This window comes from Grampus griseus (assembly GCF_964374135.1).
Source record: "Grampus griseus genome assembly, chromosome: X".
Classification (NCBI taxonomy): domain Eukaryota; kingdom Metazoa; phylum Chordata; class Mammalia; order Artiodactyla; family Delphinidae; genus Grampus; species Grampus griseus.
Window position 1 is genome coordinate 118982237 of NC_138999.1, and position 17207 is coordinate 118999443.

Sequence of the window (17207 nt, forward strand, 5' to 3'; positions counted from 1 at the left end):
TAAAAAAGACCTTTGTGTATCTTTAAAGAATAATTAATTTCCTCTTGCACTGGCATTATTCATACTTGTTTATTGTTTTCTTCTCTTTCATAAGATCTCAATCTATAACTGTACTTCCTTTTACTCACTGAGATGTTAACACAGAGCAAGTCAATGTCCAGTCACAAATTGTAACCAAGAAAGAGGCAATTTGTGATTCCAGTTCTGTAGCTAACACATGGGGTGACTTTAATCCACTTAATTAGCTTGGGCTTCATGGATAAAACAGGACTTTCAGTTACCAAATGATATCAAAATTGCTAGGAGCACTTCAGCAAGAACATGTGTTGTACAAAAAGTAGCCATTATTATAGGATTTCCGAACTATAATATGAATATTTGGACTTCTGGCTGGAATGCATAAATAGTAATGCAAGTTACATCTATGCATTGCTATTTTCTTTTTGGTCTTAACTGGTTAGATTTGGGAATTTTTTTCAAACTTTCAGATAAAGTAGCTTGGCTCCTTATTAAAGAATAAGGATACTTATAAGGTTATTGAAGCAAGTAAGAGAAGGAACAAAATAACTCCTGTCCTCCTGTGATTTCGCTTTCTCAGGAGAAGTACAAGAACTTTAATTGTTTTTACTCTTCAAAAATGTTAATGTATTTTCTACAACTTATTTCTGGGTTTTTTTTGTTTTTTTTTTGTTTTTGCGGTACGCGGACCTCTCACTGTTGTGGCCTCTCCCGCTGTGGAGCACAGGCTCCGGACACGCAGGCTCAGTGGCCATGGCTCACGGGCCCAGCTGCTCCGCGGCACGTGGGATCTTCCCGGACTGGGGCATTAACCCGCGTCCCCTGCATCGGCAGGCGGACTCTCAACCACTGCGCCACCAGGGGAGCCCTATTTCTGGGTTTTAAAACAGCATTACTGAGGTATAACTGATAGAGAACTGCAAATACCTAATGTGTGCAATTTGATGAGTTTGGACACATGAATACATCTGTGATACCATCACCACAATCAAGATAGAGACATATCCCAACATTTCTCAGGTTCTTTGTGTCCCCTTTGCTTTTTTGTTGTTTGTGGTAAGAACATTTAACATATGAGATCTACTCTCTTAACAAATTTTGAAGAAAAATACCATATTGTTAACTATAGGCAGAACTGTACCTCTCGAAATTATTCATCTAGCATAACGTACGTGCTTACCTTTTAGCTCCTTTGACCAAAGCTATTTCATCTGGTGAAGAGGACATATAGGTTAATTCAGCTGATTCTGTAACTCCATCAACAGCATCATTTGTTTTAATTTCTACAGTATGACATAAACACAAGGCACGCAGAAAGAGCTCTTCTCGATTCTATTGAACAGTAACAGAAAAATGATTATATTAGTTTCACTGTGAACACTTGGTAACTAGTCAATGAACAGAGAAAAGTTATTAATGTGAGAGAATGTTATAACCTCCAGCAAACTGAGTAGCAAAAATTTATAAATTCATAATACTCAAATGAACTACATATTCTTCTGGTCCCTACCAACATGCCTGGTTCTCAGCTAACACACCCTAGGGGCTATGTTAACTCATTCAGGTTACTGTAGTGCCACCTAATACCAAAGCAGTGACATCTCCATGGCCTAAAAGAGCTCATTCAATTCTAATTCACAATCTGGCAATAGCTCAGGTGCAGGGAGACTCTGGTTCATTTCATGCCTAGACACTGCTGGGACTTGAATGATTTCAATTGACATCATTCTTGGAGCAGCTCATATTTTTAAAGATAAAGCACCAAAAATTATGATCACACAGTCAAGCGAAAGTTTTACCCAAATGCCATTTTTCATAATGCTCTCTTATAAATTCTACTTGTTTACAAATTCCGGAGTTGTCCATAAAACAAGAAAGGTGAAGTTGAAAGAACAAACAGATGGTTATTCAAAAGTCTATGTCACGTGCCCAAATCCTTAATTTCTACTATGCTAACACATGCCTATATAAATTGATTTCTCAAGGTAAAATGGTAACGCAGAAAATGCCACCTTATCTGCTTTGTCAAAATACGGTAAGGGTCCATCAGTTTGAGAGAGTCCATCAGCCTCCTGAGTTACACCTTTATACTTATGCCCATCTATGCAGCATTCAATGAATTCCATGCTATTTTCAGTGAGTGTTCCAGTCTTATCAGTAAATACATAATCCACCTAAAAACAAGAACACAAACATATGCCTTCTTTCTTCAATGTGATTAATTTTCTATAAGGCATAACTATAAGGATATTCTCATATCCGTAGAAATCACCTTTTCTAAAAACTTGTCAAATGTCAGGTAATTACAGAAGTAATATTATCAGATGAATGAGAAATGAGGAAGTATTTTTAAAGATACTGAAATAGTATCACATGTCTAAGGTAGACTTACTCAAATGTAGGAGATTAATAGGCAGGAAAAATGTGGTTATTTTATCAAACTAAGGCCCCTTCAATTTAACACCGACCTGTTATGATATAAAGAAGTTAACATAAGAAAAGTCAATTTTCCAAGTGGGAAACAATTTACTGACCATTATTTCTCTCTCTCTCTCTCTCTCTGACACACTGACATACGCGTGCGCGCGCGCGCACACACACACACACACACACACACAGAAAACATATTGAATAGGAACTTTAACTGGGATGTAACAAAACCTTTCTTTGAAAAGTAAAATTTTCTATAAATATACTGGATTGAAGTAAAATGCATTATGGCATAGAATGTATATAAGAGTTACAGAATATAGACAGATGGGGAAATAATGTTACTTAATGAGACACAGTAAGTCAATGATGATTAAAAATATAAATGAAATTTCTTCCACGTACTATGTATATTTTCAGATACTCCTCCAAAAAATTTCCAAATTAAAAGAAGGAGCAGAGTTTATAATGATAGGCTAAAGTATAAGCATACTTTCATAAATAATGGAAAAAATAGGCTATGAAATAAATTTCCCATGTAAAATAAGCCATTGTGAGCATTTTCATTTTATCTCAGTTTTTATCTCTTCTATTTATAACATCTGGCTTTTGGAGACCCACAATTTTATCCTCCTTTTTGGAAATTTATACTTAAATAGTTAAAATTATGGGCTGACAGGAATAAGCATAAGTACAAGATTAAGGTTTTTATTATGTAAGGGAGAAAGAGATGAACTGCAGCAGTAGTTGCTTTCTAATTATTTTTCAAAGCATTTCACGGTAGCAGCACTGGCACAAATATAGCATTCCAGTCTTCTCTTGTTTTTCCTGTTAGCCAGCCAAGTTTGAATTCTCTCTTTAAATTAATCCAAGTGGTATTATTCCTGTATCATTTAGATTTTTCCAGTTAAAATGAAATTCTTTCGGTTTTTTATTCTGATCAAAATTATTAACCTTCATTTCCCCCGGAAGGTTGTCCTGTGTTGTTGTGGCTCCTGCACTTGGATGAGCATTAACCCATTTCGAAATCTTTTATAGATGACAAAGGTAATAGCTTTAAAAAATAAAGTGCAGGGACTCCCTGGTGGCACAGTGGTTGAGAATCCGCCTGCCGACGCAAGAAATACGGGTTCGATCCCTGGTCCGGGAAGATTCCACATGCCGCGGAGCAACTAAGCCCGTGCGTCTCAACCACTGAACCTGCGCACCTAGAGCCTGAGAGCCACAACTATTGAGCCCACGCGCCACAACTACTGAAGCCTGTGCGCCTAGAGCCCGTGCCCCGCCACAAGAGAAGCCACCACAACGAGAAGCCCATGCACCGCAACGAAGAGTAGCCCCTGCTCACCACAACTAGAGAAAGCCTGCGCGCAGCAACGAAGACCCAACGCAGCCAAAAATAAATAAATAAATAAATAAAAGTAAAGTGTATTTAAATAAAGTGTTTGCCTATATATAACATTTTGTGCACTATGGATCTGTGTACAATTAATCTCACAGGTATAGGCCAACCAACTATACCCTGATAGAGTAATTATCAAACTGTAGTCTGCATCACACTCACTAGGAGGGTGCTTGTTAAAACTCAGATCGCTGGGCTTTATCCCCAGAGTTTCTCATTCAGTAGCTCTGGGGTGGGGTTAGATAATGTGCACTTCTAATAAGTTCCCAGGTGATGCTGGTCCTGAGATCATGCTTTGAGAACCACTGATCTAATATATGCCCTATACTCAGAACAAGGGGAGGAGAGGATTGGCTATTATTAAAAAGTATTCTCATATTTAAAGGAGAGTGCGGGCCGACAAGTCAGAGGCTACTGCTTGCCTCTGACTCTCAACAGCCTCTTCCTCTTTAGTGGTAGGTTTGAGCCAGTTGCAGGAAAGGCCCTTCTCTATCAGCAAGCTCAAAGCCATCAATTTATGGATAGAAAGCCTAAAGTGAGACAGCTGTTCAGAATAGAAAGAGCCCTAAAATAAAGGTTGAACACATATGAAATCACCTAGTTTACAGGTCAAAATTGGTCAAAAAATTTCACATTGTTTAACCTAGTGAAGAACTTGGACTGGAGTTGTGGCTCCACCACCTACTAAATTTGTGACCTTGGAAAAATGTCATCTCTCTGTACATTAAATATTAGCCTTAAATAATCAAACCTGCTGCACAAGGCTGTAAAGATTACTAAATAAGTTTGTAAGTGTTATACAGATGTAGATTGTCACTGCTGTTGACTTGACCAAAATCACACAGTACTAGACTCTTTCCATCATTTCACATTCCCTGATTTTTCTGATTATCGTCACATTGCTATAGTTAGCCTACGATATGTGTGTTTCCCCAACTAGATGTTGAACAACTCAAGGGTTTCTCGCTTACTTCATAATAGTAACCCCAGTACCAAGAACATATCTTAGATAACACAGAAGTTCAATATATAACCACTGGATTGAATTACTGGAATCACAGGATATACTCTGACACACCACTGGGCATAGCTGCGAGACTGGGAGGGGATATGAAGGAGGAGGCTATCCCCACCATTTTTTCAAAGTTGAAACCATTTGGCTGTCTAAAGGACTGATGTCTGATCATAAAAGACCCCATTCTTTTACAACTGAACTGAGCAGTCTACTTCTTTTTGTTTCTCAAGTCAAAGACCGACACTGTCCTAAACATATCTTCCTATTTTTTTTTAATACCAATGTGGGTCACTTTGGAAGAGGTTAAGCAAGTGTTTGCAATGGTATTGATCGAAACTAACTGACACTGCTTTTAAGTAACATAAAAGCCCTACAGATTTTAAATTATGACTCATCAAGGAGGAAACTGGTTACACTTAATTTCGTGTATACTGGTCCATGAAATGCTAAATGTCCTAAGAAACCATTTCAAGACTTCTTTGCATTTTCATTTAGGTAGTTTCTACACATGTAAGCTGATCATGATGGCAAATTGTTTTTGCACTGTACAAACTGAAGTGGTGGTCTGGTTATTACCTTATAAGTGACTAAATGACAGTCACATCCAGAAAAGCAGGTTTTGGCGGGGGAAAGAAGTGGTGGCTGAAATGAAAACTGTAGTTTCTTTTCACTGATTAAACTGACTACATCATTACCCAAAGCTCTACTTTACGTTCTGCAGTGTGAATAAGTCTAGATGATAGGAACAAGACTACGTTCCCATAGGTAAGATGGAATCTGCTGAGGTGGAGATCTGGCCTGGATATCCTGCTTGTCTCTGGTGAGAATTAGGTGCCACATGTGGAATGATGGCTGTTCTATTTGCAGTAGCCTGGGACTAGCCATGTTCACCCTTGGGTAGCTTAATCCATATAGCCAGGCACTGGATTTAGAATAGGCAGATCTAGTCAACTAAATCAGCTGTCAGGGATAAGTTCACCAGAGGTGGCTTATAACTCATTTTTTTTTTCCCATGCAAAAAAGCTGCAGATTGATACCTTTTGTTGGGACTACAGTAGTTCTACTCAGCTTTCCCTGGATGAAAACTTCTGGTTTAAAAAGGCTAAGGTCAGCTGTGGCAGCTGAAGTGACCTACAAAAGAAACTTCTGGGAACAATATCTAAGGGAAAAGCATTCGTTCATTCATTGCTTATTCTATCCTTAGTGACTCAGTATCTCTGTGGAATGCAGATGCCACAGTCTGGGATCCTGTAGTCCTAGAGTCAGGTTTCAACATAATGATATCTGGAGAGTCCTTTCACCCTTGTGACTGTAGTTGTCAAGAGGGTACTCTGGTTTAGTCAAAGGCTGTGTAAAGAACAGAAATACAGAGTGGGGGTGGAGGGGGACTGAATTCAGGAGAGTTTTCAGGCACAGGCGCAAATCGCCACCATTCAAAACGAGTGTGAGGCCCTATTCCAGCCATACAGTTCCATTAACTGAATTTGCATCTCCCAGTCACAGAAATGATATTTCCACAGTCTTGACATTCTAAATATCAAGAGAATTAAATGCAAGCCAAAAAATCCCCTCAGCTTGTGAAGATCATTACGTGACACACAGTAAATTCAGACAAAGGGAAAAACTTTTCTCAATACTGATAAGAAAAGCACCAAAGAAGTCATCACTTGAAGAATTACAGCTAGACTGCACTGCATTTGAAAACAACCTGGGTTAGCAGCGAGGTCAAAGCCTGGACTACCTTGGTATATGAAGCAAAAAGCATTTAGAGGAGTGCACGCCCTCACATTTTCCCTTCATTTAAATTCTTACACTGGAATAAACAACTCTGCTTTCTAGGTCTATATTCCATCTGATCAGAAATGTACAAAGAAAATGTCCATAGGACAACTCTGGTCAATTTTGTTTATAGAACAAAATGCATTTATAAAATAGCTTTATTTCCACTGTCCCATAGTCTATCCCTAAATGATTACAGATGGTGATGAAGACTACATGTTTCCTGTTCCAAAGCAATAGCCCATAATCTAGCAACACCACCAGGTGAGTTTTAAAGAGAATTTCCATAACGTTCAAATTTAATACATAAATTGGTGTTCTTTCAAAACACTGATTTCAAAATGCCAGCAAAATAATTGACGTTATAGTTATGAAAACATCGCTTGCCTTCGTTACATGCCTGTATAAAGGAATTTTCGTTGAATCACATTTCCAAATGTGAAATGGTCACATACATTGGTAATCCAGACTACAAGAAATAAGTTCACTATGTTAACTTATTTTAAGTAAAAATAAGTTCTAACCTGACCAAGTTCTTCATTAAGGTCTGATGTGTTAACCAGGGCTCCTTCATTGATTTCTTCATCATAAAAGTCCTTATCCCATGATATGAAGAAGGAGCCCAAGAATTTTTGCATTTCTACTGTGACATACATGGAGACAGGAATGATAAAGTTGAACAGAACCATAAATGACAGGAAGTCGGTAAACATTTTCAAAACCTAAACAAAAGAAATAGTTCATGCTGATTATATGCACAGTTCCATCAAGCAAGTGTAATATAAACTTTCTATCTTTTAATTTCAACGCTGAAAGCACTGCTCTTCCCAACGACACTGTATCATTGGTAAACATTTTCACAGTACATGAAAACAACATTTACAACACACTGAATTTTGTCACTATTCTTCAGCGAATGTACCTTGACTTAACACTTTCCACTTCCTTAAGTTCTCTGCTCCTCCCACCCCTCAATATGAATGTAGGGACCCATTATGTTCCTATCATGATATATCACAAGTTCATAATATATTAACATGTCAGACCTTCTTGCCCAATTGCTTAAAACTCTTAACCAAAGAATTAAAAACAAGGATAGATGCCTAGGGTTAAAACAAAAAGTTCTAACATTTCTTAAACAGTTAATGCTTGGGGCTACCATACAACCAAGAGAAAACCCAAATACCAAAGGTATCATTATCTGAGCAGCATTTCAATAAAGGGTGTCTCTGTTACAATGTGCTAGGGTTAAAATTTTCAGCATAAAACAAATTACCTTCAAAGTCTCCCGCTCTTTCTGGGTCTTTTGGTTATACCAAGGTTCATCGTTATATGGGGTACTTTGCCAAACATACTTTAGAGTAGTGCATACTGCAGCTTTGGTCAGTAAGATAAATAAATACACAATCAGGAAGGCATTAATGGATCTGAAAAATAAGATGTTATGGATTTAAAAACCATTTAATTACTTAAGATATCAACCAGGTATAAACTAAACTGTTCAGTTTTCTAAAGCTTCTCCTGTGTACGATGTGTAACCATAGCACAGACCTGTATGGATGAACCTGTTATCACTGCTAACGCGTTATTCTTGAGTGGTAAAATGGAAAAGCCAGCCCTAGCCCCAACCCAAAGTGCAATGGCTCAACACACCTTTAGTAAGGACCCTATAAAGTGACAGAACGCACACGCGCGCGCGCGCACACACACACACACACACACACACACACACACACACACTACCTACTCCATCCTTATAGAAGGAGTAGATTGTTTCCATTTCCCTGAATCCTAAAGGTTTGGAATAGAGGGTAGAGGAGCAAATGTGAAACCTGCAAGCTTAGTGTGGATTCTTTTAGTCTGAAAGTACAGCTATGGAGAGGGTATCACTGATATACTGGATATCCATGCCAACAGGAGAGTGAGGTCTGTGCCAGTGGCGACTGGCTTGAAGGTGTGTGTCATGTACCACTTCAATATCTGCCAGGAGACTATTATCTGTGTTGTACAACCTCCTTACATATAGCAACAAGAGGACCCCAAACCATTATCCAGCAGCAAAAGAGAATAAATTTCAACTAAACCCTGCCCTTGAATAGCTAAGTGAGCTTAGGTAAATCACTTATCATCTCTACGACTATTTCTCTATCTATAAAGTGGACAGGCTAACAGGAATTACTCTGAGTTGCTCAGAGGATTAAACCAAATCAGACATACAAATCACTGAGCAGTTTCTGGAACACAAAAAGTACTCAAACTGGTAGCACTATTACAAGTTATGTTGTTTTTGCTTATGGTTGTTATTTAGAATTACTGAGAAGTAACAATTTCAGTTCAATAACAACTAAAGAAATTGTGTTATACACTAACTTTTCAACAGCAGAACGTTTCTGAGATTTCCCTTGGTAGTTCAATGCCATTTTGGTTTCCATTCCAGTGTAAACAGCAACTCCTAAGGAATAACAATATGATGAAAATTAGGTTTCCAGTGAGATTGCCAACCCAACTCCCCACCCAGTTGGATCTACCAATTCTTTCACTCTATAAAAGGAGGAATTCTAAACTCTCTTCTATTCACCAGTTGATATATCATTTATAGTATAATTTTAATTCTACATAGTTTGTCATAGTTTTCAAGTTAGTTTACCATCTTATAAATTCCCAACACCTAAAAATAGGCTTAGATTAAATGGAATTAAATGCCATGTTCAATTTTTAACCGCACTATTTAGGCACAGGCTTTAAAAGACATATTTCTAGTAAGTATATCTTAAAAAACGTTCACCATATATCTTCTTGGTATTTTTTAGTGTAGCTCCTTTCAACAAGAGATTTTCAGGTCCCAAAGACCTAAACAAAAAATGAACACAACTTATCCAAACAGCCCAACAAATAGCACCATCAACTTTGGTGACATATTTTGCCCTAACATACATCTGTCTCCAAAAGGTTCAGAATGTATCTGTTTACTTATATCATATGCTTACTAACACAGGAGCAGCTGAAAGATATTTCCCTCTGAAGTTACTTGAGGGTACAGCACAGATGGAAGCACACACAGTACAGGAATAGCCAGCAACACACAGAGGTAAAGAGATGCATAGAGATAAAAGGATTATGAGTCACAGACAGCAAGACAAGAACGGGACAGAACAGCAGACATCAAGAAACAGAAAGAAAAGGTGACAGTAAAAGGCTGGGAAAGCAAATGTCAAGGTGGGAAAGACACACTGCCATATTTATAGAGAGTAAACATGCCTTTCGGGGGATCATTGGGCACCCGGTGTTTCTTTAACCTCCTTTTGAGTATTGGCTATAAAGGCCAAGTGGAAAAGTTGAGATAATTAACTGGATGATAGAAGAGGGAAGAAAACACCCCTTGTTCCGTGAATTGTTACATTATAAATGATTAAACCTTTCATTTTACTTAAGTCCAGCTAATTCTCCCAGCATTTTATCTCCTGCCTAAATTACTCTCCCTTAACACACTGTTCTCCAGATATACTTCCAATATTGTCAGGCACTGCACAGCCAAGGACAATAAATACAGTGCTTAGAACATATTTGGGATTATTGGTCAAAGTGTCTGGAGCTCTACAATTTTAGAAACCCTCAACATCACTTCCAACACCACCCCCCTCCCAGGACACACACACTCTGAGCTGCTCCCAATCACAAGGTCAGCTACTTAAGACCCATTAGTGGCTAGTTACTCCAGGGTTATTCACCTTTACATCCCTTTCTATAGAGGAAAGTATTCAACTATTTTAATGGGCTTAAAAGAGAAACATTGCTCCCCCCAAAAGGACAGATTAAAGGAATTATAAACTAACCTGGCAACAGCTTCAAGACTATTACTATAGATACTGATTCGGCCAACAAACCTGCAAAAAGAACATAAAAGCACACGTGTTTCTATATCTAGATAAAATCTATTTGCCCCAAATATGGGAATGAATCAAAATACAAAAAATGCAAGTAGAGATAAGACAATGAACTACGAACGCCTATTGTCTTTCTTTTTAAAAAAAGTTAAGTTGAACCAATATGGTATGTAACATTTTCAACTAATTTTAAAAATATTATGGATTATAAGAATGTAAACAAAGATTCTAAATTGATTTTCAAGATCTACTTGGCACCGTGCATGCACACATTACCCCTCTCATCTATACTCCACATAAATAATTGGTTTCTATTTCACATTCATGTGAAGAAAGGTTTCTGGTGCTAAAGCAACTTTTAAAACCATTAGTTCAGTAGTTCTTTCACTTGAGCATGCATCAGAATTACTGGTGGGCTTCTTAAACCACAGATTTCTGGGCCCCATCCCCAAGCTTATGGTTCAGGTAAGAATGTGAATCTGTATTTCCAACAAGTTCCCAGGCGATGGTGATGCTGCTGGCCTGGGATCACCGTTTGAGAACCACCCGCATTAGGGAACACTTGATTACCATCTTGGAAATTTCCAAACTGTCTTGCAGCTGATCTGAATACTGAGCTTGATCTGACCAAGTGATCAGATATATGGCTATGCATATGGTAATCTACATTTCTGAAAAATAGGGTAAAAAGCTCTAAATCCTCCTTAACAAGAATGTTATGAGTATTTTATAACTTACATTAGAATTTTTTCAGAAAAATTGATATTACTAAACACACAAAATATGAAGGTCTGCTCATTCATTCATCATGTATTAATTGCACCATTACTATGCTTGCTAATAAGCAAGAAAAATGTGTTCCTTGCCCTAAAACAGACAATCAGGCAATTACAATGTAAGTGATGACCGCTAGGGTGGTGGAAGTACAAGGTATTCTGAAGTCACATACCAAGGGTACTCAATCTAGTCTAGAGAAATTAGGAATAACCTTCCCTCACTAAAAATCTCCTTCATATTTAAGGTAACTGAAATTTAGGAGTTACCCTATGAATATGCAAGGATGTATATTACTGTCTAACTCAGGCAAAATCAGTCACTCCCTTTTCTGTGATTCTATGGGCCTTTTACTCACCTTCATTATCTCACTGTACTGTAAGCCTAGCTTTACTGTTTTATCCCCTTTGCAAACTGTGAGTTCCCTAAAGGCAGGGAACAGCTATTTTGCTTTGTGATTCTAAGTTCCTACTATCAAGGTAGATACAGAAGAAGAAGGGAAAAAGGAAAGAAGGAATGATGGGAAGGAGGGAGGGTATTATTCATGTAGTAGGATGAATACTTTGTTTTTCCACTACTGGGCACTGTGGTAAGCCACATCCCGCCATTTGGTCCCCTATTATGACCAACAGCATTCATTAACCAGATGGCTGGCATGAGTGATGGATGCCATCTGTAAAGGTGGAATAGAATATAATTACTTGGCCCACTTGGGGATAAAACATATTATTCTATCCTCATTAACACCATGCTCTAATCAACCAAAGTAACCAGTCTTAAAAATCAAATGCCAAATTTTTGGACAACCCACAATGACTGTGAATGAGTAAATCGACTCCAGAAAGCCTAACTATAGCAAAATAGAGGAAATCACACCATTTCACTGCTCCCTCAACTTAACTGTTCACTTTGGACAAGAAACAGCCTATATACAATACTCAGTTCATCATGATCCTCATAAAAAAGGGCAAAGTGCCTACTAATTGCATGGCTCCATATCTCCTTCTCTCTTTAATGTTGGATGACACATAAAGTGGTTTATTTTTGTTTTAATTAACTCTGGCTAATGCATGAGTTTGATAGATCAGCCTTACGGGATTACATAATCTTAAAATGTGATGGACGGCCATGTCTACAAATAACAATAATAAAAGAAAAACCACAAGTAAGATGCCTGGGCCCACAATGATTTATCTTAGGCTGGTAGTGAACAAGGCTGATTTGATTCATTTGCCTGCCAGAAGGAAGGAACAGCTCATAAAAACACAAATGCAAGGAGGCTGGTAAATGGTGGGTGTTTCTTTGCAATACTGGCGGCAAAGAGAAGCAAAGCCATCAGACAGCAGTAAAATGAAACCAGGTAATTCTTACTTGTAGAGGTCAGGTTGAGGCTGTTCACATTCAATTGCTGCTCTGAGGGTATCAATGGATTCGGCTGTACACAGTTCAATGGTGTCACGTACCGCATAATGTGTCTAGATGTAAGCAGAAGAAAAAGCAAAAACAGCCCCCCCCCAAAAAGTGTAATCGTATACCCACTTGATTTCATGAACACTGTATGTATGTTTTTAGTAAGAGGCTTTGGCAGAATGATACAAATATTGATGCACATTTCCAACTAAATAAACTTGATGGTATTATTCTTAAAATATATTACAAATAATTAGAACGATAACTCTGCTACAAGGGGATTTCAAAGATAATGAGAAAACTAAAAACTTTTCTTGATACTGACAGCAGAGAGAATTCCATTTGCAGCACGCATATAATTAACTGAAAACCCCATGAAAAATTTAATGCATTTTTTTCTCCTATTTATAGAACTGAGACCTATTATTTTGCTCACCATAGTGTATGGTGATGTTAACATACACATAAGAATTGAACATAACCCTTTTGGTCATAAGAATGCTAACATTTTTGCTAACAGAAAGAAAAAATTCATCAGTAGTTTCCATTATACAAGCAGCAAAATTAATGATCTTGAAAATGCTTTGAGTGGCTACAATTTACGTAAGGAGCAGGGAGATGATGTGTCTTGCCTTAGTCAGACAGTTAGAATATTCTACTAATGTATATTATGTACTTACTTGATTGACCCAGAACTCAAGGCAGGCTCCAATGAACCCATTTATAAATCATCAAAGAAGGGCTGACGCAGATTCAAAGACTGTACCACTTATGCTGAGGGAAAGCTGTTGCGCACAGTCTTCGGAGAATATTATGGATCTGCCTCAGCTACATTTGAAACTATCTCCTGACTTGGAAGACCTATGTACTTTTAGCTGATTTATCAGATCAACTTAATTGGAAAATGAAACCACTTGAAAGTTTTCTGCCTCTAAACAACTTTTTCCCTATTAGGAAATCTTTAGGTAGATTTCTCGATTTTTATCTTGACATTCCCTCAAATACAACTTTGTTCTTCAGTAGTTTAAATGGGACTAGTTCATCACCATGCCCCTGAAGAAAAAAATTAGTTATCTAACAGGCATTTAAGTTCCTTTCCCACATACTGAGTCCTGGTCCTCAACTCCAGATGGAATAAACAAGCAGAGGAAAGCCCCCAAGGATACAACACAGAGGTGAGCACATTAGTATTCTTCCTTAAAGGCAGCATATAGAGGATACATGTTCACACTCTGTGGAGCTCTGGATGATAGCCAAGAACTGACAGTGCCGGAAAGTACCAAGGACATAACTTATCCCCCAGTTTGAACAAATTTACTCTAACACATTTATAATTCTTCCTAGTTGAAATAAAGCAAATATTTGTCAAACTACACCCTAAGGTATTTTTAAAAAGTAATCAAACCATTCCAGGTTAGATTTTCTATATGCCAGGAATAAACTTTTTTTTCAAGAAGATAGTCATCACTTTAAAAATAAAAACAGATCAAACTGTAAGGTTAGAGTACCTTAGGGTGAAGTTATTTTCATAGTTATATAGTTTCAGCCTAAGACTACTTTCATTTTTAAAAGCCTAAATAAAATATTGAATGGGTTAGTGTCAATATGAAATGCAAACAGTGCTATCAAAAATGTGGTGGCTTTTATATGGGGTGTGGATTTCCTCACCCAACACCACCCTCTCCCCCAAAGTTGAGTATTTGCTTAGAAGTTCAAAGACAGTTATATAAAAGCTGTCTTCAAATACAACACTTACACAAACAGGAAAAAAATAAGATAAAAGATTAGGGGGCAGTGGGATGGAGTATTGTATGATTAACTATCCTGAGCTCAAAATGTTTAGGCAAGGTTTAATCTCCATTACCTTGCAATTGGATTCCCCATCAAGACTTGCAGTAGTAACATAACAGGTTCCATCAATTGTGCAGGATGATAGAAGAATAAGATCACAGGGAAAGGTTTCATCTGCCTGTACTTCTACTACATCACCGACCTAGCATAGAGAGCAAAATAAATATAAATATTCTTAATTCCAAACAAAGCATTCATTATACCTCAAACTAAAGTCAAAACAGTAGCAAAAGACCTCTCCTCCTCTAGGGCTTAGACTGTCTCAGCATCCTATACCATGTGAAAGGTCATGAAAGAATATCACTCAACATTCAGAATCCTCTTTAAGGTTACAATGACTTAGGATGCTTTTAGATTACCTTAGTATTGAACTTTAATCTCTAACAAATGATTTCAGCATCCAGGGACCCTTTTGCTCTCTGTTGTTTCTGGCATTGGTGTTTGATAAGAGAATGGCCATTATCATTTCATGAATGAATCAAGAAAATCTACACATCTTAACTGGAGCACTTCATGAACACTGGTCAGCCACATTCCCACTCTGCATCATAGATAAATATTTCAAAATGCTTTGCCTTCCAAGTGATAACAGCTATTATTTTGGGGTCATAGTTCTCTCTTCAGTGCTCAGAAAATCTCGCTTAGAGAGGTGTTTATGTTACCCATAACATTTGAAAATACTTTTTTCAAATAGGTCATTTTCCAACAATTCATCTGCTATGAGCAAGTACCCAAAGCTCAAGTAGAGGAAAAACATGAGAGAAGAAACCACGAACCATTTCTAGCGCATAACTTAATAATGTAGGAAATAAATCATGATGATTGAAACACAGATCTTCACTACTTGACTTTATGTCCCAGCTCTGCCACTTAACTATATGACCTTAGGTTAAGTGTCTTTGATGATTGCAACTACCTCATAGGATTGGCTGGAGTATGAAATGAGGATACGGGTAAAGTGTTTCGTAAAGTGCCTGGCATATATTCACCCTCTGGTAGTTGCTAATTATAATTATTACTAATACCCTACAACTGCTTTACTTCCAACTTATGAATAGTCATAAAATTTTTTTAGAAGGATGTAAGAAATTATCCAGCCCAGTGCATTCCAACATTTTCCATGTCGTGGCACACACAGAAAACGACAAGTAACCCTTTTGTACAGCACTTCCAGATAAAGGGAGGAGGCTGCTGGTGACAGAAGACAACCCACTTTAGGAGAGAGTCAGTCACAATATCTGGCTCACCAACTCTGGCACACTGGTTGTGAAATGCTGAACTAACAAATGACACACCTGCCTTCCAATTGCTACACACAATCTGGCAGATGAAGACGAGGATTTCAAGGTCTATTCAGGAACAATTTTATTTTCTTTGCCAATCTTAATCAGTAGCCAAGAGCAACAGTATCAATAATGGAACTAATTTGTAAATAATATTTTATTTTCTTGGATCTTTCCTTCCTCACATACACAAACACTTCTGTTGCTTACACAAAGCCACAATCTATGCTTAAATACACAGAAGAAAAATAACAAACAAAATCCTAAAGCATCTTAGAAGAACGGAACATGATTCTCAGGCACTGATAAATAAAAACCACAAACAGAATTTCTTCTGCAACATTGACAATGATTCGCTCAGATATGAAAAGATCCCTGCACCTGGAGTGCAAGTTAAGGCTGGTAAGATGGACAGGGGCCAGATCACAAAAGTCCTGACAGGTCAGGGTCAGGGGTTTAGGCCTCACCCTGAAGGCAAGGGGAGACTGGGAAAGGACTTTTAAAGAAAGGGAACAACATGGTCCAGTTAGACAATCAACTCTAGAGTTGTTTCCACTTAGCATGTACAAAGCCACAAGAGAACATCACTATCCCTTGTCATAAATATTAGGAAAAGCCAGATAATCAACAGAATCATATTTTTTGGGAGTTCATCAGAGAGCTGAGGTTGCAGGGCAACCAAATGAACTGAATTTCAAGGGTGAAAAGTCCCTCTGAGGAGAGAGAGGAGAAATAAACTGTTTCACAATTGACGAAGCACAGGAGGAAGAGACGACTGCCATAAAAGTGCCTAGGAAGAAAATAACTAGATTTTTAACCAACTGTAAAAGGCTTGGTAGGGGCCAACGTGACAGTTTCAAACCTCTGCAAGCCTGAGAGAAAAGAGGAGACCATAAGCACCTATCAGTTCTCTACAGGCATCCACTGAGTGCTCATGAGATAGCATGAGGACAGGAGGCCTAAAAGAGCCTTCCTCACTGGTACAGGCATACAGGTTGTGAATGACTGCTGTGGAGGAACAGACATAAAATATGCTACAACTGTGGACCCTTCTCTCATATGAGGTAAAAGCCATCTGTGCCTAAGAGAAAGGCAAGAAATCCTCCCGGGCACAGTCTCAATTCAGGGTAACGTAACTACTGCTAGTGGGGAGATAGAAGCAAAGCCATCTGCTGCTGGGGATGGGACAGGAAACCCCCTCATATTGAGGACCTAGCACTGATAAAAAGGAGAGTACTGAGAAAGTTCCACCCTGAGGCAAAGGTGCCTAAAACCTGCCTAATACTGAGATGGAGTAGGAGAACCAAGAAACCAGTCTGTTCCCACCAGGAACCCCAAGAAAGAGCAATCTACCACTGGGG

At 38.1% G+C, this 17207-nt stretch overlaps 1 protein-coding gene across 5 annotated transcripts in view; it reads right to left on the bottom strand.

The window, feature by feature from the left end:
• Positions 1-17207, bottom strand: part of ATP11C (ATPase phospholipid transporting 11C (ATP11C blood group)) — a 182496-nt gene that overhangs the window by 57939 nt on the left and 107350 nt on the right. For all 5 annotated transcript variants that reach the window (XR_014298532.1, XM_082681817.1, XM_082681816.1 and 2 more), the window contains 9 exons: positions 14577-14705; positions 12674-12777; positions 10478-10528; positions 9430-9494; positions 9015-9096; positions 7921-8071; positions 7169-7366; positions 2031-2192; positions 1199-1350 (listed from right to left, as the gene is read on the bottom strand). Coding sequence is in view for 4 of the 5 variants with exons in the window: in XM_082681817.1 (XP_082537943.1) it covers positions 1199-1350; positions 2031-2192; positions 7169-7366; positions 7921-8071; positions 9015-9096; positions 9430-9494; positions 10478-10528; positions 12674-12777; positions 14577-14705 (1094 nt within the window). In the remaining variant the exon portion in view is untranslated. The remainder of the gene's footprint in view (positions 1-1198; positions 1351-2030; positions 2193-7168; positions 7367-7920; positions 8072-9014; positions 9097-9429; positions 9495-10477; positions 10529-12673; positions 12778-14576; positions 14706-17207) is intronic.